This window comes from Hydra viridissima, unplaced genomic scaffold, assembly GCF_058129835.1.
Source record: "Hydra viridissima isolate aposymbiotic clone 2 unplaced genomic scaffold, HvirCarnegie_v1 scaffold_2, whole genome shotgun sequence".
In the NCBI taxonomy this organism is placed as follows: Eukaryota; Metazoa; Cnidaria; class Hydrozoa; order Anthoathecata; family Hydridae; genus Hydra; species Hydra viridissima.
Window position 1 is genome coordinate 22,900,343 of NW_028324301.1, and position 26,033 is coordinate 22,926,375.

The 26,033-nt window shown below is 27.5% G+C and overlaps 2 protein-coding genes and 1 pseudogene across 8 annotated transcripts; 2 read left to right on the plus strand and 1 right to left on the minus strand.

Annotated features, from left to right (window-relative positions):
* Positions 1–3,383: 3,383 nt before the first annotated feature.
* LOC145186671 (rho-associated protein kinase 2-like) lies at positions 3,384–22,627 on the minus strand. Of its 7 annotated transcripts, none has more exons than XR_016449619.1 (27): positions 22,295–22,610; positions 21,848–21,929; positions 21,196–21,296; positions 18,172–18,231; positions 17,686–17,763; positions 17,027–17,084; positions 12,572–12,689; positions 12,349–12,490; positions 12,148–12,241; positions 10,918–10,959; positions 10,605–10,701; positions 10,367–10,461; positions 9,742–9,851; positions 9,608–9,663; positions 9,478–9,496; positions 9,338–9,370; positions 7,670–7,794; positions 6,209–6,399; positions 6,059–6,121; positions 5,819–5,857; positions 5,577–5,706; positions 5,028–5,217; positions 4,803–4,881; positions 4,541–4,600; positions 4,213–4,351; positions 3,897–3,962; positions 3,384–3,747 (listed from the first exon to the last, which is right to left on the minus strand). XR_016449619.1 is itself a non-coding variant. In XM_090077780.1 (27 exons), exons 1-27 carry the CDS (start codon positions 22,376–22,378, stop codon positions 3,626–3,628), a joined length of 2,436 nt encoding a protein of 811 aa, XP_089933906.1. In that variant the 5' UTR covers positions 22,379–22,627; the 3' UTR covers positions 3,384–3,625. The 7 variants fall into 7 exon arrangements, 5 of the variants coding, with proteins under 5 accessions (XP_089933906.1, XP_089933907.1, XP_089933908.1 ...); XM_090077780.1 differs by having other exon boundaries at positions 7,670–7,757; positions 22,295–22,627; XR_016449620.1 differs by lacking the exon at positions 9,338–9,370 and having other exon boundaries at positions 22,295–22,571.
* On the plus strand, positions 13,484–15,841 carry LOC145183318 (uncharacterized). Its single transcript, XM_090080630.1, has 4 exons — positions 13,484–13,542; positions 14,229–14,310; positions 14,405–14,646; positions 14,733–15,841. The coding sequence occupies exons 1-4, from the start codon at positions 13,484–13,486 to the stop codon at positions 15,178–15,180; spliced, it is 831 nt and encodes a 276-aa protein (XP_089936756.1). The 3' UTR covers positions 15,181–15,841.
* On the plus strand, positions 15,814–16,773 carry LOC149892496 (uncharacterized; annotated as a pseudogene).
* Positions 22,628–26,033: the final 3,406 nt, after the last annotated feature.

Below are 26,033 nucleotides of genomic sequence, written 5' to 3' on the forward strand. Positions count from 1 at the left end.
AACAACCAGTTTTTAGAAATATTTTTGAGAAAATTGCAGACAATTACTTGCCAAATATTTTTTACTTAATTTTTCGAAAAATACCTAAAAAAAATACTTTTTTTTATCTTGCTGGTCAAAACATCGAGCAATTTAAATACTTTTTATGCTTTAGCACGTTTCAGCGGAATGGATTTAAGGTAGTTATATAGTTCTTGCTAATTCTAGCAGCGCCATTTTCTTTTCTTATTAGAAGGCTTTATAAATGACGTCAGAACTTTTTTACTTGTGCACTGTATATGTTTTGATTATGGTGTGTTCCAACTCTTCTATCAATTTAAATTATGTATAAAGGTTTTTAGTCTGTGCTTAATTGATTTAAGTTAAAACTAGCACCATTTTTATTTGTATAAAAGTTCCAAATAATTAGATGAGATTTCATTATACCTCAAGGTTTTTGTAAATTCCTTTCTGTAAAATGCAGCAGACTGTACCCCAAAGGCTTAGTTAAGACTGATACTTTGTATCATTATTTATTAGTTTACCTGTGGTATTTTGGCGACGCAATCTTTATTGTCTGCAGGAATTTATAATCCTAAAAGTAAAGTTTATTTTTATTTTTTTTCGTTCTTTATAATTCACGATTAATCTTCATTTTTAAAGTCACTCAGTAACCGATAACCATAAACCGTATAAAGTTAGCAGAAGCTGGTAATTTGTGTCAGGAAGTTTTAAAAAGCTTTTGCAAATCCGATGAAATCGAAACACTAAAAGTAATCTATTTTCGAACATCTTCTAATTTATCTGGGACAACTTTCTAAGAAACAATCTCCTCGTCTTTTTTCAGAATTTAACGATGTCAGTGGTACAGGCATGGCTAAGATAGAGTTTGCGTAAGATGAACTGAGAATTTTAGTTTATAAGATGAAGTGTGTTTAGTAAAAAACGTTTACTTTTTTCAATATGAGAATGTTTGCTCGTCATATCAACAAGCCTTCAGGTTTGCGAAAGCATTTCTAAATAAATCTTGAAATATTAAACTTCTTGTACAGTACTGAAAATAGCACGAGAAACTACAACATCACGTGAAAAAGCAATACTGGAGGCGCGACTCAGAAATCTTGATATTACGTAATATAAAATCACCATGCACACATAACTGTCGAAAACAATTGAACAAAATTAAACAAACGCGTTGTGCGGAAGTAAAATTATTTCCAAATTAAGTCAAGTCAATAAGTTAATGTGCGACTGCGCGCGCATTTATTTATAGACTTGACTTAATTTGGAAATTATTTCATTTCAGAATCTGTTATAATAAATAAGACAATGAAGCAGACACAGTACGGCTAAACTGTTTAATTGGACTACCTTAAGTTTAATGAGAAATTTTACAATTTTAACAAGTTAGAAAGTGACTAGATTCTATTTAGGAAGAATGCTATATCTTTATGCTATTGGATATGTAAAACGGAATTTATACATCGTTTTGAAAAAAAATTCTCTCGTCCGATTATAACGCGCTACCTTAAAGTAAAACGACGTAAAATCCGAAGAAAGAATTTTTTTTATTGATTCATCAAATTTATTTATTTATTTGTCAAATGGCATTATAAAAAATTATGAATATATAATACAAGGAGATCCCTTTTAAAAGATTTTAGATAAACTCTTGACTGAGGAATTGAGCTAAATACTAACAAAAACAAAATAGAATGAGCTAAGCAAAACGTCTATACAACCATTTTTTTAGTCTGCAAATTTGAGAATTGGTTATGCATTGACAATTTAAAGGTTGTAAAGATTTTTTTTGGAAAAGCAACTCGTTATAAGTACACAACACAACTGCTTACAAAATTGTTTATATTCATGTGTTAAGTTGTGTATATAATTTTAGTTATTTTTTTATGTCAATTTGAATTTCTAAGTAAATATTTAAATAGCCAATAAAACTGTTAAATATTTATTTAGAGTCAAAATGACATAAAACAAAATTAAAAATATCAATTACTATAGTATTTTAATCTTTCAGATTAGCAAGATTATCTTTTTTGTTGTTAAGTGGTATAATGGGATTGTCTGGTACTAATAAAAATCAGACAATCATTAAATACTGAAGGAGTATCTTGGAGGTCTCGGAAAGATTTTGAAAGCAGAGCTCCAAATCTTACGTGATAGCCTGCAGTGATGCCTCAACTTGCTGGGAAACCAAATCCTAATACATGGCAAAGACCAACGCAACTTTTAAAAATCTTTTTTAAGGTTACTCTTTAGATTGCTGAAAGATGGTTCGAATAATCTTTCGATGTTGAACCATGATTTCGATGATCTTCGATGGTTCGAACAATAGAGAATATCGTCGGTTCTCGTTAAGCCACCCAACGGCCAATTTTTTTTTGGGGGGGGGAACCGAACCTGATTATGTAGCTTTATTGTTGAAGAGCAACAATTAAAAAAATGTTTTTTAGTTTTTATGAATTCAAAAATTATAGCAGCCAAAGTTAAAAGCTAAGAACTTCACCAAGTGAATGGGGGATACAAAAGCTATAGAATGACAATTTGATCATCAATAGTTTGGTATCGCAACCAGACAAATGACTAACTAAAATGACTAATTAGCATATATCTATATATACATATATAGTATAGTTATATATAGTTATTAGATTTATTTCCGTTTTATTAAAACAGGCGCGAGTGGGGTGGTGAAATTGACCCTCTCCCCCTCTCCCTGCCCATTAATATAAAAGTGCTCTCCAAAATATCGAAAATTTAATGATATGTATTTTATGAAATACGGATCAGCCCGAATGCATAACAAAAAAGCCAATAATTTTCAGCAATAAAACTGGAAAAAAAAAAAAAAAACCCACAGAGAGTGTATAGTCTTTTAAAGCCACGTGGTGTTTCGTGAGATGTTCGTTCAAAAAAAGCATATAAATGAAACTTTTCTTTTGATATTCTATTATTCTAATATTTTTGGGAGCAAGTACTCTTAGAACATTTGCTTTAAGGAATATATAAAATTTAACTTTAAAACAAAATAATCTCCAATAATAAGTTAGATAATCACTAGTAGAAACCACAGACAGGATAAAAAAGATGGCGGATCAGACGCGATACAGTCAACTTGCAATAATAACTTTTGTAAAAACTGAAAAGGCACCAAATTTTGATGCGTTAGATTACTTTTACATAATAAAATGCATTTAACGCGAATTCTGAATTCGAATTTAGAATTCTGGACAGAAGAATACCTTTAGCTGTTGAGCTTACGCAAATTTCGAAAGAATGTTCCTTTTTTTTTTAAAAAAAAAACACAACTGGGTTTTGAAAGAAAGAGATGGTTTTGAAAGAAAGAGATGGTTTTTAAAAGATCGCTTTTGGATCATAAGTGTAGCGTGTTTGTAGTATAAATTCTATCTTATTCATTTCAAATAACAATTACAATTAGATTTCCATGTCTAAAAGTTTCATTTAAAAAAACATTTAAAAAGGTTTGTAAAAAATATAATACACACGAGTAAAAAATTTAAAAATTGAAATTATAAATCCTAATAAAAACTTTCCTACAACATATAACAAAGCAACTCAATAAAACAATGAGATCAGAATTTGCCAGAATGTTCCTTTGTGTTTTTCTTTTTCAACACGCAGACACATTCTTGTGCAAGATTTTTTTACATAGTTCTCCAACCCACCTCTTTTGCTCATCTACATCATTTGCCAGTATTAGCAGGTGTTTAGCAGTAGCAAGATCAACAGTGACTATAAATTTTGGAATATATTCAAAAATACTTTAAAGATATTCTTAAAGATAAGAAATCACTTAGAAGATGCTGATGGGATCCTCCTAGCAGATGAAATAAAAAAAAAAATAAAAAAATAAAAAAAAAAAAAAAAAAAAGAATAAAAACCTTTGCATGGTTGTACACAATCTTCTTTTCGATCTAAATGATCCTTATGACATTTCACATGACACCCTGAATTTTAAAACAACAAAATCAACAGATTATATATATATATATATATATATATATATATATATATATATATATATATATATATATATATATATATATATATATATATATATATATATATATATATACTGTAATTAGAAACTGAAGTGAATTCAGTATTGTACTGAGCCGCAACAGAATTTAGCAGTAATACCTGATGTGATGAAGAAGCAGAAATGAAATTAAGGAATTTTTAAATCATCATTCTTACTATTGCATTCGACAGCTTGTAGTGATTTAAACATGCGACGCATTTGTCTAGGGCAAAAGTCGCATGTGTTTGGTACATGATTATGTGTCAAAACAAGAAAATGATGATCTTTAAAAGAAATAGTGAACTCGGATTTTTGCTATAAAAAAAAAAAGACAAACTAAAAAAAAAAAAAATTAAAATGCAATATTTAACATCTAAATGTTAAAACATAGTTCTCAGTTAAAAGTTAGAATCTGATACTTAAAGGGGCATTTGAGCTATGTTTTTCATCGTTTATTTTAGCATAAGGTGTTTTAAAATTAATCTAAAAATACCACTTGTTTACCTCAGCTTGATCTCGCTCAATCTCTTCTTCTGAACTTTTAATTTCATCGTCGTAAAAAATCTAAAAAACAAAGTCAAACTTTAAAAACGATAAAAAATTTGATTACGGAAGACCTTTGCAGGATTTATAAGACCTAGGAATTTTTAGAGCAAGTTTTCAGCTATAAGACAGCCTTGATTAAAAAAAAAAAAAATGCTAATCTCAGATATTAATGGTATTATCACACTTATTTGTCATACCACATAATATGAAAAAAATGTACCTGGAATATCTTGGGAATGTCTTCCACTTCAGCTTTAATAGCATCACCTTGTGTTATAGGACGAACATGAAGCAGTTTTCTAAATCAAAGATTTTAATACCTTAGCTATTTAAACAACTACAAAAAAAAGATTACAAAACTTTATGCTGTAAAATGATTTAAATTACAAAACCTAGATATCAAATAATTAGGTATCTAAACAAATCAAAAAACTAAGATCTTTACCCAATATCTATTACTATAGCTGGTGTATTAGCTGCTTTATCTTGCTCATTATTAAAGAAAAATATTTTTTGTTTGCTCAATACAACATATTGCTTCTTCCATTCAAATTTCCTATTAATTTTCTTTTCAAGAAATTGACTATAAGTTCTTTTTTCAGGGATTGAAAGCCAACTGCTTAACTTGAGATTTTCTGAAATTGAACACCAAAATGAAAAAAACAACCAAAAATCCTTTAATTCATGAACATGCAAGCAATGCTGTGGTAACGATGAATAAAATCATAAAAAATAACAGTATAAATAAACAGCAAGGAAAATGACATCAGATCAAAACTTAAGTCACCAGAAAAACACAAAAATTTTCATTAAAATTTTGTATGAAAAACTAAATTAGGTATAAAAAAATGGAAATTAAACATCTTTTATGATAAAATGATTTTCTGAAATACCACTATCACATGTATCTTAGATATGCATCTTAGGGAATTATGGATAAATGCAAATAGTAGCCATGCATATACCTAAATTTACAGCCTTAAATTTGCATTACCTTGTTGAATAACTGACTTATTATAATTTTCAACTGGTAGTAAATCCCTCAAAGTCCTGAGTGCAACTTTTAAATCTTTGTTTTCTTCTTGTAATTGCTCCATAGCCATGTTTTTACAATCTAGCTCCATCTATATGAGCAATGTGTTGTTAATGCTAAGTCAAGCTTAAAATAACCTCAACTATTACAATTACTATTATTACTATTGCAACTGCAATTATTTAAAATTACATACGACTTACCATAGCTTTTATTAAAACTTCTTTTAGCTTTTCTAAAATCTAAAAGATTTAAAATAACAAGAAAATAAAAAAAACTTTAAACTTTTTTTTTTTTTTTTTTTTTTTTTTGATGAAAAATTCTTTAAAAAAGGTTGGCTGTAAAGAACTTAAAAAAAATGTTTATAAGTAATGATTTTTATGCTTAAAGTTGAACTCTATTTGTAATGAATCAAACAATCATAGTAATATTTTAACACATACATTGCTGAACTCATAAATTTGATTTCGTAGTTTGACATCTGTGTTACGACATTGGTCTCTTTCCTATGCGGTAAAAAAAAAAGACTATAGACAATAACAAGATGAAAAAATTTAAATAAGATATAACAATAAGTAATAATTTCTAAACACCTGCTGTAACAAAATTTGAAGCCTTTTACTCTCTTTTTTCTTTCTTTTCAGCTCTGTTGAACTGCCCCCAGCATTTCTTCGTTGGATAATTTCAGCAAGCTTATTAACAGCTTGGGTTTTTAAGGTATTTTGCTCTTGAAGAGCTTTTTTTAGTGCCTTAATCTCATCATTTTGTTTTGTCTCTTCAATACCTGTAAGAGATGACCAAAGTGTTAAGCAAGATATTTTAACTAAAAAGGTTCTTCTGCACATTAGGAACAGATGTTCTGCAAAATACTTTATGGAAGGAAATTTGTTGAGACAGTGAAAACTACACTAACATTAATTCAGTGTTTAACATGAGTTCAATATGACTAGAATGTTCAGGGTGATCTAAAAAATGGTTGGGATGCTGTTCTGTATGTAATAAAAATACACAAAGTTCTGCTACATCCTTCGTTTGTAGAAACAGCAAAAACATTACAACATCAACTATTGGCCAGCTAGGTAAGATAGAGTACAAGGAAGATATTCAATCAAATACAATACATTGGGCAGTCTTGACTATATATTATCATAATTATTACATCTTGTTAGCTTTACTTATAGCTTTAGAGGTATAAAGATGTTAAGTTCCTTAATTTAAAAAGTTTAACACATCAATCTGGTAGATCTTTAAGAGTAAAGCAGGTAGATATTTATTAATTTTTTTTATTGTTGATACTAAAAGTTTTCATTTTTTATTTTAATATGACTTTTCTTACTATCTAAATGAGAACATCTACATAACATTGAATAGGTTAAAAGATTATCTGCTTTGTTATTTCAGAATAAAAATAAAAATAAAAAGAAAGATAAAAAGAAAGATAAAAAGAAAGATAAAAGATTTAAAACAAAAAGTTAAGTAACTGTAATAAAAATGTTTGCTTGTTGGGACACGGTTTTAAATTTTAACAAGATTAAGATAAGAGTTCCGTTTGTTTTGAAATATTACTATTTTTATTTGTATTTAATTTAATTGTATATTTTTTAATTTCACTTTTTATTATCTTGAGGCTACAGAAAAGATCTTATTAGATCTAGGAGGAGCTATGAAGAAACAGGTTTCAAAAAAAGGTATTTTGCTAATTATACCCCTTTAAAAAAGTGTTTTCAAAATTTATTTTAACTAACTTATTTTTAAGTTGACCTTGTAATTTTATTAAAGAGAATGAAATAATATTTTGATAAATAATATTTTGGGATTTTAACATATGTAAAAAAAAAAAAGAAAAAAAAAAGAAAAAAAAAAGAAAGAAAAACAAGGCTACTGCAAAGTTTTTCATATTTAAAAGCTTTAAAATAAAGTTAATGGAAAATTATCAAAGAGTTAGACATGTAAATTCTTTGTAAAATGTATAAATATTTTGCATGGAAAATTATTTCCCCAATATAAACATGTGGTTAACAACTTAATTTTATAAGAATTAGAAAAAGACAAACCTAGATTTTTCATTAGTTCAATACTTTCTAATTTTCTTTGAATTTCAGCTTGGAGTTCAGCTTCTAATTCATGAATTTTTTCATCTGCCTTTCAAAGAAAAATACTTGTCACATAAATTTGTTTTCTAAAATAAAACATAATTTAAAAAAGTCAAATAGAAGAATTAATTTAATTAAAATTTTTGTTAAATTTATTTAAAATTCAGTAAGTTCATTATCATGATAACAAATCAGAAATCACCTTAAAAGATTAACACTACGAAAAATAATCATTTTAAAATCATAATCTTGGAGCTCTGCTTGTGTCAAGTACTGTCTGTCAATCAGATAAAATGGTTATTTTATATAACAAAAGATGACTGCAGATATAATCATTACTAAACTTTAACTATACATAAAATAACTATATCAAACTTTGGTAAAACTATTTGAACTTAATTATTCTATTTAAAATTATATTTTTGGTGCAATTGTGACACAATTGTTACACCCTGACTTTTGTCACAAGACATAGAGGAAAACAGAAAACCAAAACAAAAGTGCTAAGTAAAGGTTATATTTTTATAGCTTTTGTACATTTATCATTATTTAAATTTATTTTATGGTTCAGTTCAGAGAAAGAAGTTGGGAACTTTTGGACCTCATTAAGTTTTTTAAATAAATAATATATTTATTATTTATTTGTAATTTTTTATATAAGTCATCTATTTTAAACTATTTTAATGGTTGCCTAATCAGTAAATAATCTTATCTACTTGTAACAAGATAAAAACAAATGTTAACTTTAATTCAAAATCTTCATCTCCTATGCTTTTTTATAAAATCTATAATTCTTTAGGTATTTCCAAAATCCTTTTGGTATTCAATTAATTTTCATGATGTCTGCTGCTGCTCGTAAAAAAGATCTTTTTATGTTTCTACATTTAGGATTGTTCACTATATTTTGCTATCAATTTTATGGGTATCTTTTATGAAACTATTTGAGACCAAAATCTTTAGACCTTGCTAGTCAACAAATTTAAAAGCTGAGAAAAGTTTGAATATCTAATCTTAAACTCTATAGTTGAACATTAGTTAATTTAGTATGCTACTATGACCATACGACTACAGACCTTTCTTAGTGTTGTTAAGCAAATATGTTTTCATTGAAAGAAGTCCACTTCATCACAATTATTTCAGAAACATAGTTTCCTTTAAACAACCTTTCAGAGATCATGTGGTATTGTAGAAACATCTTTAGAAGGTCTCACAGATTTAAGGGTTTTAAAGTAGTTGATACTCTTGAACATATAACTGATACAACAACTGATGATTAAGCAAGGTTTATACTGCAGTATCAATTAGTAATTTCTACTGTTTCTGTTTCATTCTTTAGTCAACTAGTAATTTGGGTGCTGTAAAAGTAAGGCACGCTACACTGTTAGCAAGAAGGCCAGAAATGTTTACTTAAATGCATAGGAGGGCTATAAGATCATTTTGTTGCATGGTCTATTATAATGCCAATTAACAAGCAAAACAAAAAAAACTTCTCTTTAAAACAATTCAAAACCTTTTACTGCAACCTTCAAAAGTAAAATAGGAGTTTAAAATTGTTGTGAGTATTAGTTTTTTACTTTTATAAGTTTTGTAATTTTTGTTTGCTAAATTTAAATCAAATTTTATATATACTTTCTTGTCTTTCTTTTCAGAGGAGCCAGATCTCTAAAAAAAAAAAAAAAAAAAAAAAAAAAAAAAAAAAAAAAAAAGACATAATGGTAGAACAGCCAAAAAGATTTTTTTTTTTTATTTGTTAACAGAATGCTCTTTACCTTATTTTCTCTAATAATTCTAAAAAGAAAAAAGAAGAAAAGTTTTAAATAAAAAAAAAAAAGAAATAAAACATTTTGTAAATTTATTGTTAAGAAATAATTTTCAGCAAATAACACAATAAAATATCACCTGTTATGCTTTGAATAAGTAAAACCAGAAAATGGCAAGTGATTCCCTGCAAAACCCTAAAATGAAAATAAAATCCTCAAAAAAAAGAAATTCATTTTAATTACTGCATAAAGCTAAAACAAATAAAGTCTAGCCTTTGATAACTCAAGTGTTTGGTTGTTAAATTTTGGTTCCACAAATTGATCCAAATCAAAATTTGAAGTATCATCCTCACTAACTAGTTCTGGAACCCATGGAGCAACAGCTGAAAAAACAAATTACAACTTTACAACCATTTTCTAAAGGAAATCCTAATAACTTAGTTATGCTAAAAGCTAAGTAAAAGATTGTGCATAGCACTTTTTTTTTTTTTTCATTTTAAAGAGTATAGTCTTTAGGAACTGGTTATCATAGTTACAATTTTAAACAGCCTGATTCTATAATAAGGAGCAGCAACTAGTTAAACCATTTAGAAAATATTTCATACAACTTAAAGACCTCCAATTGTAAAAAATGATTTATTTTGACTTTTGAATTTAAAAAAATTACTTGAATAGGGTATCCATTCAGAAGGAGAGCAAAAACATATTTCATGAAAATAAGAATTGTTATTTTTACCAAATATTCATATCTATCTATGATTTAGAAAAATAAGAATTGCAGCATATTTTTACTATTCTTGGACCAAAAAAATAAGAACTGCCACATTAACTTATCTATTCTTGGAACAAAAAAAATTAGAAATTTTATGTCATTCAGACAAAAATAAATTCAACTTACAGTTTCGTATGTTATCCCACTCCCATGAATCATTCTTAAAAAATGGATGCTTTTTGATTTCATCTATACCGTTTCGACCTAGTCGCTGATCTTTACTAAAAATTAAACACTTTATAAGAAAAACCACAAACAACTGAGAAGCAAACCCATCAAACCATAAAAAGGTGATTTTTGGGTAGTAACACGCTAACAATTATCAACAAATAAATGAAAAAAAGATCATTTCAAAAAAATTTACTTTGTTTTCAGAAAGTCATAAATTAATTTTTTGCAACTGCTTGATATCTCCAAATCATCAGGAAATTGAAGCACATTTTTGTAACTCATAATTTTTCCTGACATGGAAAAGATCGATAATGTTTATAAGAAAGAAATGCGTCAGTTAAAAAGGTGACATGGAGAATAAAACAATTGTATTTTTGTTGAGTTTTAATAAGAAAAAAGTTGATTTAGATACAAACCATTAATTCCACACATCAATTTTGCATGAACTCTTTAAAATATTAGGTGAAAATATAAAAAATATAGGCATTCTAAATAAACTTTCATACCATATATAGCCTCAGGATGTTCTTCAACGAAAGGCGGTTCAACTAAATAAATACTTAAGAATTCAAAAAATTGAACATTGTTCTGAATAAAGATCAATAATTACTTTAAGGTAATGAAAGGAAACTCTTGAAATACACACATGGATGTATGAAACATGTTATGGATAGAAGGCACCTTTTATACTTTTTCATATATTTAAATTTAATGTGTTTGATGTATATATGATATAAAGATACAGTAAATGGTGAATCAAGTCTTTGCAGTTTATGCTTCCTTATAGTGTAAAAAACAAACTTTTATCCATAAGCAACTTTTCTATCCTTTACTAAACTGTTACCTTTTCTATCCGGCTAAACTGTAGTTTTTCTATAAGTTTGTACAACATAAAAAGCTTTAAAACTTTTATCTGGTATAAGTTTATTTACTAAAAAAACAATTTTCATTACAAACTTTGCTAATTGGAAGCTTCCTTAAAGTATACTTTATTGAAATGCTTCATTTGATACATCCTGATTTAGATAACTCTTGTAAGCCTGTTTTAACTCAACTGTTTCTCTCTTTTCTTACTTTTACTGTTTAGATTACCCCAACATTAATGAAATTTACATTTTTAATCTACATCTATGTGCATGATGGACATGTCCTGCAACTTGATAAGTGAATATGATTCTATTTAGATAATTGATTTTAAAGTATTTACATGTATTTAAGCGTATTATACAAACTATATGCATTTAAGTAAGCATACTATACAAATTACATATTTTTATATCATATAAAAAAATTTACCTTTTTATCCATAATGTTGAGAATTAATAGGATGGCAAAAAGTGTGGAAGCAAAGAATACATGTGATAGTATTCTTTGCCTCCACACTTTTTGTATATAAGCATGAAAACATAATAAAATTTGTTCTTACAAATAAATCCTCTTATTGTTTAACAATATCAAGGCTCTGACACTCATCAGCACTATCAACTCTCATTCATCAATATTCATCAAATTAAAAACTTTTAAATGGAAAAATAACTTGAATCAATTCGAGCAGTATTTTTTTTTTTTAAACGGATTCAATAATGTTATGATATTTGTACAAAAAAACAGGATAAGATTTGATATTTCATCTTTTAGTAGCAAGTTATTACAAAAACAAAAAAAAAAAAAAACTCCTAAAATGTAATACCAAATCTTGGCCTGTTACACCAAATTAAATGCAAGATTTAACATACTAAAAATCATTTCATACAAAACAATGCCAACTGCCCAATAATCACATTCTCGACCATAAACAATATCTTTACCCTGTTGAGCATTACTAATCACCTGAAAAAATATTATGGTAAAACCTCATGAACAAAATATGAAAATTATATTTAGAATGAAAATTTCAACCCCTTCTACAAAATCAATAGGAAATATAAAGTTTGTACTTCTGGTGCAATATAATCTGGAGTTCCAACTGCAGTATCTGAATATATTAAACCATCTTTGTTCATTTTCATACATGTGCCAAAATCTGCTAATTTTAGGTGACCATTTCTATCCAACAACAAGTTGTCAGGTTTAATATCTCTAAAAACAAATTTATAAAAAACATTTACATCAATGACCTTCAATAAAAACTAACACCTGCATACTAAAAATCATAATTACCTGTGAATAAAACCATATTTATGAAGAGCATCGATAGCTAGCACTAACTCTGCTATGTAAAATTGTGTCCAAGATTCAGTAAATTCATAATTAGATATCAAGTTTATCATATCCCCACCTGCAACCAATAGGAAAAAAACAATCCATATAAGTCCTCAAACTGAGTTGCTTTTGTATTTATATTCTAATAAAGAGAACCTATTTATAATTTCAAATAATATAATTTATCCAAACTAGAAAAAAAACAGATCAAAACAATATTAAACAAGCCAAAACAGTACACTTAATCTAATAGCATTCTTCTTTATTACAACACTATAAGACTTAATTATTGACACAACATGTTTAAACTTTTCAATTTTTTCTTTATTCCTTTTCTTTTCTTTTCTTTTCTTTTCTTTTTTTTTTTTTTTTTTTTGTTTTGTGCTTGAAATGTTATTTTTAATTTATTATAATTTATTATAATTTATTATATTATTTAATTTATGTTCAGTAAAAAAGGTTGTGATTTTTCAATGAAATGTACCATCAAAGGTTGAAGTGGTAAATGCTTGAATTATATTTGAAGGTGTTTAAAAACATCCTACAGTGCAAGCATGTTAAACATTGAAGGTCTAATCAGTAGAATACTAAGAGAGAGAATTCAAAGGTGAAAATATTCTTTATTCAACTCTATAACAAATAAAAAAATCTAATAGTAAAAAATTTAATATGCAGCCCCACAGTGCAATAAATTGATATTGCTGACCAGAAATTTCTTAACTTTTGTGACAAGATAGGCATATTAGATGGTATACCAGTCATTCTTTAGCAAATATTTGTCAACAAACCATCAAAGCAACCTGAAAGACTTGATAAAATTTTTTGAAAATTTTGAACTAAACTCAACTGGAACACCCATGTTAATACTTCATGTGGTATAAGTTTGTAAGCAGTCAGAAACAAGATTTTGCATTTAAGCAAGCAGGCCGGTAAACTTCTTTATTCCAAATTTTCTGAAGAATCGAAGTATAGACTACCACCATCATCATTTATACAAAGATCGATTCATGAAAGTAGTTACATTATATAGCATTGATAGAATGCAATTTTACAGTTTTTTCTAGATCAATTGTACCATTGAAAATGTATTAATCACCATAGTAACCATAACCTAAAGTTAAGGTAAATTACACAGCTTGACATAAACTTTAATTTAGGATTTGTATCTTAATAAATGTATAGACAGCATTGCGTTTATTATTTATAATATTCATTTAAGATTTTCAGAATTCTTCATGGCTATTAATATCATCTTGAAATTGATTTGAAATTAATTTTAAAATCAATTTGTGATTATCTACTTATATTTATGTAAACAGCTTTAGATAGTTACCGATTTAAAATGATTAAGAATTAATTGTTTTAAACTTTTATCAATCATTTGATTAATGAAGCACTAAAGCACGGCTATCTAAAACACAGGCCTATTAATCGTGCAAACCGTAAAAATAACTGGAGGCCGATTAACTCACAAATATTTGCCGAAGGTTAAATATAGTTGCTTAAAATTGGAAGAAGAAAAAATATTTATTGAGACTTATTATGCCTTTAAAGTGTTGTGTTGCGAATTGCTCTACTAATTATTTAACAGATAAAAAAAGTGTGCTGTTTACAGATTACCAAAAGATCCAGAAGATCGTAGAAAGTGGCTATCTGCTATTCCAAGAAGCAACATTCCTGATAGCAAATACACTGTTGTATGTTCTGAACATTGGCCTATAAATTTCAAAAATAAATGTTTATGGTAAAGAAAGACCCTCTTCTCCACCTTCTATTTTTAATTGTGTTAAGTCCAGCCTTGTACCAACTGCACCTCCAAAGTCAAGAATTACAACTTCATCAACTTCTGGTGCAAGAAGTGTACAAGCTGATCAACTTGAAACTTTTAAAGCAATGGACTCTTTGAATTTCAATGATGCGATTATTCATAACCAAAAAAAAATCCCAAAAGATTTATTAAGGTGTATAGTTGTCTACAAATGTGATGAAAAAATTTGTTTTCAATCAACTGAATTTTACTGTGGTTTACCAAAGTAAGATAAGCTTTCTTTAAATTATTATAAATTTATAAAAAAAATTTAATTAATTGTTACTGATTTTCTTATTTGATTTTTTATAGGTTCATACTAAATCTTTCTTCTAAATTAAAATATGAGACGTATAATTGTGGATGCTTATGCTATGTAACAAGTTTGTCAAAAAATCATGTAACTATTTTAGACAAATGGTCGAATTTGGCTGAAGCTATAAGATATTTGACTAATATTGAGTTATCAATAAAAAAACAAGTTATTGTAGAAAGTTTATCTTCTATGAAAGTCTTAAGTATTGGAGATACACTGTATTCTTCAAACACTATTGTTCGAGCTTTTGAATATTTTTCTGTTTCAAGAGCACTTCATAAGCGAATTCGAAATAATTATCAGCTTCCCAGTGTTTCTACTCTACAAAAATTGACATCAAAAGCTTCAAAATTAAACAATGATGAATTTATTTTGCATGTTTTTTGCAAACTTACTAACCGACAACGACAGTGCATTTTAATAGTTGATGAAGTATATGTTTAAGCTTCATTAACTTATCACGGTGGAGAACTTTTTGGGAGATCTGTTAATCAACCAGACAAATTAGCAAAAACAATATTAGCTGTTATGATTAAATGTCTTTTTGGTGGACCCACTTTTATAGTATGCATGATTCCAGTATGTTGTCTTGATTCAGATTTTCAGTATGAAGTAGTTGATTCTATACTTGGATCAATTTCAAATGCAAATGGAAGTTGTGTTGCGATTATATGTGACAATAATAAAGTCAATGTAAAGTTTTTCTCTCTCTTTGAAACTTTAGAAGAGAAACCATGGCTTACTAAAAATAACATTTTTTTACTTTACGATTATGTTCATATATGGAAAAACATAAGAAATAATTAGATTACTGAAAAAACACAAGAAATTCAATTTAAGGATGATGATGATAATTTAATTGCAAGGTGGAGTGATCTTAAGAACCTTTACAACTTAGAAAGTAAGACACTTGTGACTCTTTCACGTTTAAATACAGCTTCTATCTTTCCAAAACCTGTTGAGCGACAAAATGTTTCTTTGTGTTTGAGAGTTTTTTGTGATGAAACTCTTTCTGCCTTATCAACACATCCTAAAATAGACCAAACCAATGTTAAAAGAACTGTTGTATTTCTAAAAATGTTTATAGACGCTTGGAAAATTATTAATGTTCACAAACTGGGTGATGATAAAAGGTTAAGAGACCCATTGCGCTCTGTCATAAATTCGACTGATGATCTTCGTCTGCAACAGATACTTTCATTATCACAAATCTGTGAAGATATGGATTGCCATAATGGAAAAAATAGAATTAAAATATTGACTGTTGAAACATCTAAAGCGATAGTCCATACCTTAAAAGGACTAGTTGAGTTAGCAAAATATTTGTTAAGTACATCACACGAATTTGTAAAACTTGGTGACTTTACATCTGACCCTATTGAAAAGGCATTTAGTAAGTTACATCAAGGTGCTGGTGGTGCTTATTTTATTTCGGTTCAACAAGTTTTAGAAAAAACTAAAATTGAGCACTCAAAACTACTTTTACAATATGATTCAGACTTTCGAGAGCTTCATGTTGGTCATACTTGCATGAACTGTCAGGGCAACTAACACAAAAGGAAAGTGAAATATTTGATTCTTTGAAAATATTAGAGTCTAGTTTAACTGACTCTGTTAAAATGGCTTTAGTATATATTGCTGGTTACCTTCAATTTAAGATTGGTTATGAAGATCTTGACACTGATACATATTCATATTGTAATGAGTATGGTGCTTATATCTTAGACTTAGATAGAGTTGGTTTAACAAAGCCAACTGACATTTTAAGTCAATTTACTTTCTTTTGTTATATACTTTTTATTGCACTGGATATGACTTTGCCAGTTTGTTTGCATTCCTTATCATACTACTTTCAATCAATCAACAATTTTTTTTTTGGTTATTTTAAGAATAATAAGTGTATGAAAAGTTGTAAAATTTTGTCAAATATTTTTTTAAATAATTATTCAAAGCTAAACACTCCACGCTCTTACAAGGAGCCAGCTCAAAAAATTAAAAACTGAGTGATTAAATTAAAACTTGTGTTGTTTTTGTTGTTTGACTTATATAAAACTCTTTTGAATAAATTATGTTTCATTGAAATTTGGTAATATTTTTTCTTCAATAAATATAAAATAAGTATGCCTTTAGTTGACAAATTAGATAACAATTGTAATTTGTTAAAATAATTTTATAAATCAAAATAAAGCCTAAATTAAATTTTTACTAATCGGCCTCCAGTTATTTTTACGGTTTGCACGATTAATAGGCCTGTGTTTTAGATAGCCGTGCACTAAAGTAATCAACTAACCAGGCATGTAATCCATAACCATGTACAAAAACTTATCATCTTGAAATGCATAATGAATCTAAAATATAATTGGATATAATACAGCCTCAAAAAAAAAAAAAAAAAAAAAATTCTTTACTGCTATTCATTTATTATATGTTTAAAGCAGCTATGGATAACATTAAAATTCTATAAACTTCCAGTAGACCTGTATTATAATTCCAAAATATTCCTTAATTACAGTGTACAGCCCAACATTCTTCATAATTGATTTTGGAATAAGAAATGTTTTCATTTGTTCCTACTACAATCTAGTATTACACTTACTTTATTGCTTTCCAATGTATAACATATAGATTCTAATGCATAGCATTACACCTAATGGTTTGCTTCTTCCAATGTATAACATATAGATTCTAATGTATAGCATTACACCTAAAGGTTTGCTTCTTCCAATGTATAACATATAGATTCTAATGCATAGCACTACACCTAATGGTTTGCTTCTTCCAATGTATAACATATAGATTCTAATGTATAGCATTACACCTAATGGTTTGATTCTTATGTATAATATTACATTAAGTTTGTATAAATTTACTTTATATTTAACTTAATATAACTATTATACTTTATTTATTAACCAAGAAATAGAAAGTAATAATCTTAAAATTGTTAACTGCAATAAGCCATTCAGAGTTAGCATGTGCCATAATGTCTCGTTCTTCCCAAAAAAATGCTGACTTTGAGCTTTTAATCTGAAAAAATCAAGTGAATTGTTTGTGAAAGCATCTAACGAGCTGAAACTTCAAATCTAATTCAACAGTTTTATGCACACAAATTTATAGATGGAACAATATTAAATTTTAAAATGTTTATTCTAATAATCATTATCCACTGAAAAAAAGGTGTATATTTTTAAATTTTTTTAGAAACTGCTGTTCAATCAGATTCATTTGTTATTTTTAGTACTTTTTTAGTAAATCTTTAAAAGCATTTAACATATTCTTTTTTGTGTTTATCAATTAATTAATGAGGATCTAAAAACAAAACTTCTGTGTTGAAGTTTTTCTTTGGGTTAAGAGTTAAGCTTTTAAAAAATAATTTGCACAAACCAGTCTTCCTAGCAAAATAGTTTATTAAAGATGAAGAACAAAAGTGAATACCATATGAAATTTACTTAGAATCTTCATAGCATATATTTTTTTTGTCTCTTCATGACACACCTAAAAATGTAATAACAACAACCTCAATTAAATTGGTCTTCAAAGTGTTCAACATCACTTATGTTAAAAAAACTAACACTTTTAAAAAGGTGTTTACATATAAACATGTATTTTTTTTATGAAAAATAAATAGTAAATCCAACATAACAATTGCTAGAATGAACATGATGTATTTTAATTTAGCAAAAATTTTGAATAGATTTAATTTTTTAAAAAAATTACAGTAAAATCAAAAAAAAAGACATGACTGCATAAATATTTTGAGTAAGTTTTTTGAATCATCATATCAACCAAAACTTTTGTGAAACATGATGTATGTATCAAGATATAGCAGGTGGTTAGCTGTTAATGACCATTAATTTTCTGTAAGTTTTTTTTGCAAAATTATTTAAATTACATTTTAATGTGAAAAAATAAACTAAAATTAAAGTAATTGCTTTAAAAAAACTTTGATGTTTAAACAGATTGTTATCATAAATCAAATAAAGTCAGCAGATTTTAAAGTTAGAGTAAATATTTTTAAAAAGATATTAAATAGTTTAATAAAATAACTTATGCTATAAAAATTTATAATTTTATTCTCAAGCAATAAACCTTTAGCACAGCAGAGGTGCACAGCAGCTTTTACATTTATTTTAAAAAAAATGCAAATAATATCTCTGCAAACTGTTAAATCAGAACAGTTCTGCTATTCAAATTAGAAAGTGTAGAGCATGAAGGTGAGAAAGTTTTTAATTGATTGCTTTGAATTGAATACTAACAGCCATGAACTAGTTTTGATTGTTTTTGTTCTCTTTTAGAATAATTATATTTAATAAAACAAGATATTAAGTTTTTCTAAAAACCATAATCTTATTTCCTTCTTAAAAAAAAAAAAAAAAAAAAAAACTTTCTATACCTTTCTTACATCTTTACCAGGGAGTGAACACATTTTTTTGATTTTGGTGAGTTAGTATAACATAATAAAAAAACTAACTCTCATTATAGAAATACTTTTTAAAAGGTAACATTTATAACGTTTTTTTCATAACTCTCATTATAGAAATACTTTTTAAAAGGTAACATTTAAGGCTGAATTAGTTGAGTGACAGAATTTTCAGAAAATCCTAACATAGGAAAAAGAATTTATTACTTCAATGAGCTGTTTGGTGATAACTGAAATTAATGTGTAAATATCAAACACCTTTAGAAGGCAACCAATGATAAAATGTATACAAATACTAAATCACCAGAAGTTTAATGATTGGTTAAATAAGTTGAGTCAGGCAAGAATTCCAATTTTGCCATAAAAAAGACCAAAATATTTACTGTAATAAAATTGCTATCATGTTAATTCTAAACTGAAACAAAAACTGTACTGCCTAGAGTTTAGAATTTACATATAATTTTATTACATTATACAAAAAAGAAGTAAAAAATGATTGATTAATAACACTTTCAATCTAATGCTTTATGTTCAACCCAGCATTCAAGATCAGCTCAACCCTTTAAACAAATATCATAAGCTGATTTGTTTTGAGAATTAAAGCATTTAAAAATGAGAAACAGTAAGACTGTCTATATCAATTGAGGTAATAGTTGGGAATTTGGCAATACTTTTACATTGTAATTTAATTGATATTTGCAGCACTATTTAAGGCAGAGTTTTTATATGGCAGTGCCGAGAAATAACAACATTTTTTAGAAAATTCAAAATAAATTGCCCCATCAGGATTGAACTTGGCAACCACCTTTGCTAATTCTCAAGCATGCATTTAAAGATTCTGTTCCAACCAATTTTGTAGGTCTGTTTTTACTCTTGCCATCAGTAAAAATCTGTGCTCAACATTTGCATTTTTTTCAAAAAAGTAGTTACTAAGATTTCATGACAAAGATTTCAGTATTCTTTTAGTACTTCCTGTTATCAGAATATCACTTTCAATGTTTAATTTATTCATCTTTAGGTTTTTTTTTATCTTTAGTTTTTTTTTTATCTTTAGTTTTTTTTTTTACACAGACATAATAAAGCAATTAAAGTGCTTACAGCTGATTTATCTGTCCACCTGATTTATTAAGCTATTATTTGTGAGTAGTTTGAAAAAGTGGTTCAATTAACATATTGATGCTAAATTATAATTTAAAAAATTTTAACACACCACTGATCCAATAGTAATAAAGTGCTTTTAAAATCAGATGCTGTTTGGAAGTCTGAAAATTGATCATTCTACTGGTGATGTTTTACAATTACTTCTGACAAATTATTATCAACTTGATCTGTCATTACTTTATCAAAATAATTAACTTTCTTAACATCTAAAACTATTTTCTTTTTTTTTTGTATGCAATATTTTTTGAGCAATATTTAAACTATTTAAATTCTGTTATGCATCAATCTTGAAACATAAAGAAGTAAAGAAATAAAAATTCATATTTTCCTAACCACCCAGCTGTTTGTGCCTGCTTTTCAGTTTTTGAACTGTTTTGGGCAAGTTCTTCTAAGTCAGAAGATGTGTAACATATAAGCACATCTTTAACTGCTTTATACTTATTGTCAATCCACCTTTTTTTTTTTTTTTCAGATTTAGTGGGCCTGAGAATAGATTTATGTAATGATTTTGATTTCACTTTTAAATATTATTAATAGAATATCCAAATTATTCATATTTGAATATAATATTAATAATATTTGGATATTTAGATAGAACAAGAAATATATTAGTTTTATTTGTTGCTACTTTTATGAAGAAAAAAAAATTAAAATGATGTTACATAAATGTTAATGCAATGCAAGATTTTATAGACTTTGAGACTATAATAAAATTCATGCTAATGCCATAAAAAATTTTTATTTTTATCAAAAGAACAGAAGAAAAAAAAAGTTTTTAAGTTTTTAAAAAGTTTACTTTATAAACCACTGTAATATAATTCAGTTCAGAATGGTGAAATAAGAGTTTAGAGAATTGGAAATGTCAAAATTATCATTACCAGTTTCACTTCACCAAATGCACCAGACCCAATGAGTTTCATCTCATAAAAATCTCTACTGTTAATTCGACACTTTTCAATTTCTTCAACTGCTGAAGCATCTTAATTTAAAAAACATATCTACAATTTAAAAAACAAATAGATTTTTTTTTTATCATATCTTTATAAATACTTTATTAGAGAAATATGACTAAAGAAAAATTATCTCAAACTAAAATTGTAGTATTCATATTGAAAAGTTTAAGCAGATGATAGCAAGATACAGTCAATGAGAAGATCTTTAATGTTTAAAAGACATGAAAAGGCTAATATAGTAGAACCCATCTAAGGGAGATGATAAATCTTTATGGAAAACCTTGTTTTTTGTTTCATGTTATAGTTGTTTTACAAAACAGAATATACTTGAATATACAAAGTGAAAAAAATAACAGTGATCATTAGAATAAAATAGGTTATATTTAAATAAAGAGCAATAGTACCAATCTCACAAAAACACATATAAGATAACTTAGAAAGGTAAGCAATTGATAAAATTTAAACTACTAAACATTTTCAATTTTCAAAATGTAAGTAGTTGTCAAGAAAAAAATGCCAACTGAATTAATGCTAATTACAAATCAAATACCTTCTAATTTGTTAAGGAAAAACTTACATTGCTTTACAAAGTTTTCAAAGTTTTTCTCCTTACGGATATGAAGTGAAGCACAATCATAGTATATTGATGTAAGAGTATCCTATTGTAACAATCAGATGAAGTGATGATGCCTTTATTTACAAAGCTAAAAATATTCCTAAGGCAAATATTTATACACAAATGCATTCTAGTAATTTTTAAGAATTATGTATAAAAAGGTATTAATTATAGAAATTAGTAGGTAAAAGGCAAGAATGTTATAAAAAGTTGCTTCAAAAATCTTATTTTTTTTTTTTTTTTAAAAAAAGTACTGACAACAGGTGCCTAAAAAGTACTGACAACAGGTGCCTAAAAAGTACTGACAACAGATGACCCTAAAAACTATTAAATATTTTATATAAATTGATTTTAAATAAGTTTAAAATTCTAAAGGTAATCAAATTTTTTATTGAACACTGAACTTACTAATAACCCTTCAATGTTGAGTTCACTGGTTGGGCTACATAATTTTTGACAAAGATTGTGGTAACGCTCCTCAAGGTCAGACATATTCCTAAAGCTATGTTCCAACTTAGTAATTCTAATCAAGTTTCATCTGCATACCTAGCTATACTTGTATAGACATTTGCGTTTTTATCTTTTTAAAAGTTTTTTATTTTTTAATCCCTATATTTATTTTAATCCATGTAATTTTACAGACAAAAAATAAAAATGCGGTATTTTTAATAGAAAAAAAAAGTCAATAAAAACGAAGCTGTTTGTATTTGTTTTTTTGTTTTTTTTAAACTCCAACTGATTACAAGAGTTAAATCCGCCGAAATTTTTAAACGATAAAAAGAAGATCCACGTGCAGTAAATACGAGAGGGTTGTCGAAAATGGAACGAATTTTTCATATAACTTTAAATTTTTAAAAAAACGCGACTAAGCTGACGGGGAAGCAAACCTGATCAACTCATAAACAGTCATTAGGAACGCTTACTCAGATAAATGGAGTCTTTGTCTACTTTCTGGGGTCTTCTAGGACCTCTGAAGTCGGCACCAATGTCGATGACGCAATTAGTTAGAGGACACTAAATCATAATAGTTTATTATCTAACCGTTATGTTAATAATAATTTTAATGCGTTAATTAAAAAATAGTTAAAGCTTATTGAAATCTATAATCACTAAATGTATTGTGTTGGAAAGAAAGTTCTTTCACACTTGCGCTATTACAAATGGATCTTATTAGAACATGGGAAGTTCTGTGATTTTTTAAAAATGTTCTAGCATTTTCTTTTAACACATTTAACGGTACATTATTTTGTAGAAATTAATATCAAATTAGAAATCCAATATACAACGCTGCATCTTTTATGATTTTCAACTCGGTCATTCCGCCAGCCAGCCTAAACAAACGCCAAGTCCTAGGCTAAGGCAGTATTACCAAACGTACTTGCCAAGTTTAGTTTCAACGTTTTTTGTAGTTGAATCTGAAGCGGTGCGCAAACTGGTGAAGAAGGATCCAAGGCTCTGCAGACTTGGATCTTTCTTCACCAGTTTGCGCACCAGTAGCCTTAGTTCTAAAGTTAGGGATTTGGAGTTCCCCCACAACATGACAAGGACATGTGCTTGGAGACTTGCACATGCATGTTCTTCGAAAAGCGACATTTTGACTATTTAGGTTTCTTAATTACTGGCGATAAGGAGTGGGTACATTATGTAAATCACACGACGAAAGCGTCAGTGAGTTGGCTCTGAAGAGCGGGCAAAACCAAAGTTTTAAACAGATCGTCAAAACAAGGTCATGTTGTCAGTATGGTAGGATGTACATAGCATCGTGCGTTTTGAGCTTCTTTCTTCCAACACCACCGTAACGGTTGACTATTAGTAGAATTTGTTTATTTTTCCTTTATATATTAGGTTCATCGAGTAATTAGAAATCATAGGAAACATTTTTGTTTAACGCCTTAAAATCAACTCGATGTACAGCGCAATACTGAAAATGCAATACCAAGTGAGAAGATAATTCACCAAAGTTTATGTAATATATTTAGTACATGTAAAGAGGATTAAATAATTAAATTTTAATGATCATACAACAGAACGTGTCATACAAATGAACGCGTCAATACAATAGAACGCGTCAATACAACAGAACGCGTCATGATGGAAAGTCGACTTAGCCCGTTGATGCCGTATGAAAACAAATATTTTTAAAGACAGTTTTGAGAAAAAAAGCAAATGAGAAAAACAATAACAATCATACATTTTTAGAAATTCGAAGCATATGTTAACATTACACCAAAAAAAAAAATTTAATTCATTTTATAATAAAACCACACTGTAGATTTATATAGCAACAACAGTTTTTAAACAGAGTTTAAAACTTAAATACAAATTTTGAGTTTTAGGGTTATTGAAATTTTTTAGATTTTCGGTTAGGTTTTAAAGTTATTAAAAGGTGTATAGCGATCAAGAATCCAAGGTCTGAGAATCTGCTCTTAAAGTAATTCCATCATTTCTACCTAAAAAGTTACTCTTAACTTCTATTATCTAGTTCTATAACATTTTTCTTTGTATATATATGTACACCTTATAATTTAATAGTTTGATAATATTTGTGTATATGTACAAATATTATGCGAAAGTATTTTTTAAAAAGTATATTTCAATAATCGGCCCATAAAGGGTTAAATACACGGTCGAACTTGTGGCTTACAAGTTGTTTGTTTAAAGTAGCGTTTTAAAGAATTTTTGGAAAATATGTTTTTGTGGCTATCTTTATTGTAAATTTAGTCGTAAAAAGTGGCATTTTTCGGCCTTGTGAGCAAAGAATCTGGCCGAGTATTTAAGTAGGCCATGTAACATTTTCTGATGATCGTTTAAATTTAATCATTTGATCCTCTTTGCGTGTATTAAATACATTATATAAACGATTTGACCTATATTTTATCTCCTTTAAAAGTCTGTTTTAGGGGTGTTACTTATAAATTTTTGTAAAAATCTACTTTTGTTACGAAATTAATTTATTTCTAATGTTTTTCTTTTGTCGGTTTCTTTATCTTATTTTGTTCATTGAGTTTTGTTTGTGATTTTCTATTTGCCATGACCTGTTGCATTCTTATTAACACGAAACATATTGATTGGTTGAACATTTTTGTTGTTGTTGTTTTTTTTTACTATTGAATCCTCATGAAAAACAATTACGCTTTATGATTGAACAAATTAAAGACCAGACTTTGAGAAGAATGACTTTCACCTTTTATTGCCGTACGGCAGTAGTAACCTATAAAAGGTTAAGTAGGCCCATAAGTAGTTTTTTGGAGTTTCTACACAAATTTTAACTCGATTACTATTGATTTTGTTTTTATTAGTTTAGGAAAGTTATTATTTTTGTTTCCACTATTTTCTTTGAAACGTTACTTTTCAACACTTTATTAAGTAGACGGGATAATATGAAAGTAAATAAACTTTTAAGATGTAAGAAGGTTCTCTTTGAGGAAAATGCTAATACATTGATTGAAAAAAATCAACTTCAATAAATATTAAAATTCCACGACAAAAAGTAAAATAGTTATTTTGCTGTTGAATTATATGCATAATGAAAAATGGACTTGTTTTGTTTATTTACAAATCTCTTTGTTTTTGTGGGCCTATTTTACACTGGGAGCTATATCATATAAAAGTAGATCCCCTCCAATATTTTTAGAAGAAAACTTCAATGTCCAAGATTTAAATTATTGTTAAAAAAATATGGATAAAAACTTTATCCATTTTTTTCAAGGGTTAAACGGATAAGTATTTTGTGAGACTGATCTTTTTATGAATGTTTTATCTGTTTTATGTTAGATGTTTGAGGGCTGTAGTGCATTCTCTGTTAGCGTGAGGGGTGTAGTGTGGTTTAGGGGTTTCAGAGGTTTTAGGATGTATGGGTTCTAATGTTAAATGGAAGAATTGTGGAGGTCGGGGTCGAGGTTGAGAGTCTTGGGACAGTTTGGTTAGCAAAGGGCAATGGTTAATTGTGAAAGGGTTATAGTAAAGTTGTCCATTCTCAGAATAATTCTAATATAGAACGATTTTCAATATGTTTTATTGATGTGTAATGGTTAGCACTCTTTTATTCATTACGTTAATTAAATTACAAATAATTTTTCTTTCTCTCCTTAATAGTGTTTTAACGTGTTTTTTATCAATTACTTCTCTTTATTCTTCTTCTTTAAAA

Excerpts from the sequence above, each read along its gene's own strand:
- LOC145183318 (XM_090080630.1), top strand. The coding sequence starts at position 13,484 with ATGTGGTATAAGTTTGTAAGCAGTCAGAAACAAGATTTTGCATTTAAG. Across the intron at positions 14,311-14,404 it reads CTGATAGCAAATACACTGTT|TCCAGCCTTGTACCAACTGC; the intron begins GTATGTTCTGAA and ends AATTGTGTTAAG. Across the intron at positions 14,647-14,732 it reads TTTTACTGTGGTTTACCAAA|GTTCATACTAAATCTTTCTT; the intron begins GTAAGATAAGCT and ends GATTTTTTATAG.
- LOC145186671 (XM_090077780.1), bottom strand. The coding sequence starts at position 22,378 with ATGTCTGACCTTGAGGAGCGTTACCACAATCTTTGTCAAAAATTATGT. Across the intron at positions 10,960-12,147 it reads TTTGTATGAAATGATTTTTA|TTGAACCGCCTTTCGTTGAA; the intron begins GTATGTTAAATC and ends GTATTTATTTAG. Across the intron at positions 4,601-4,802 it reads ACATTCCCAAGATATTCCAG|ATTTTTTACGACGATGAAAT; the intron begins GTACATTTTTTT and ends TTTGTTTTTTAG.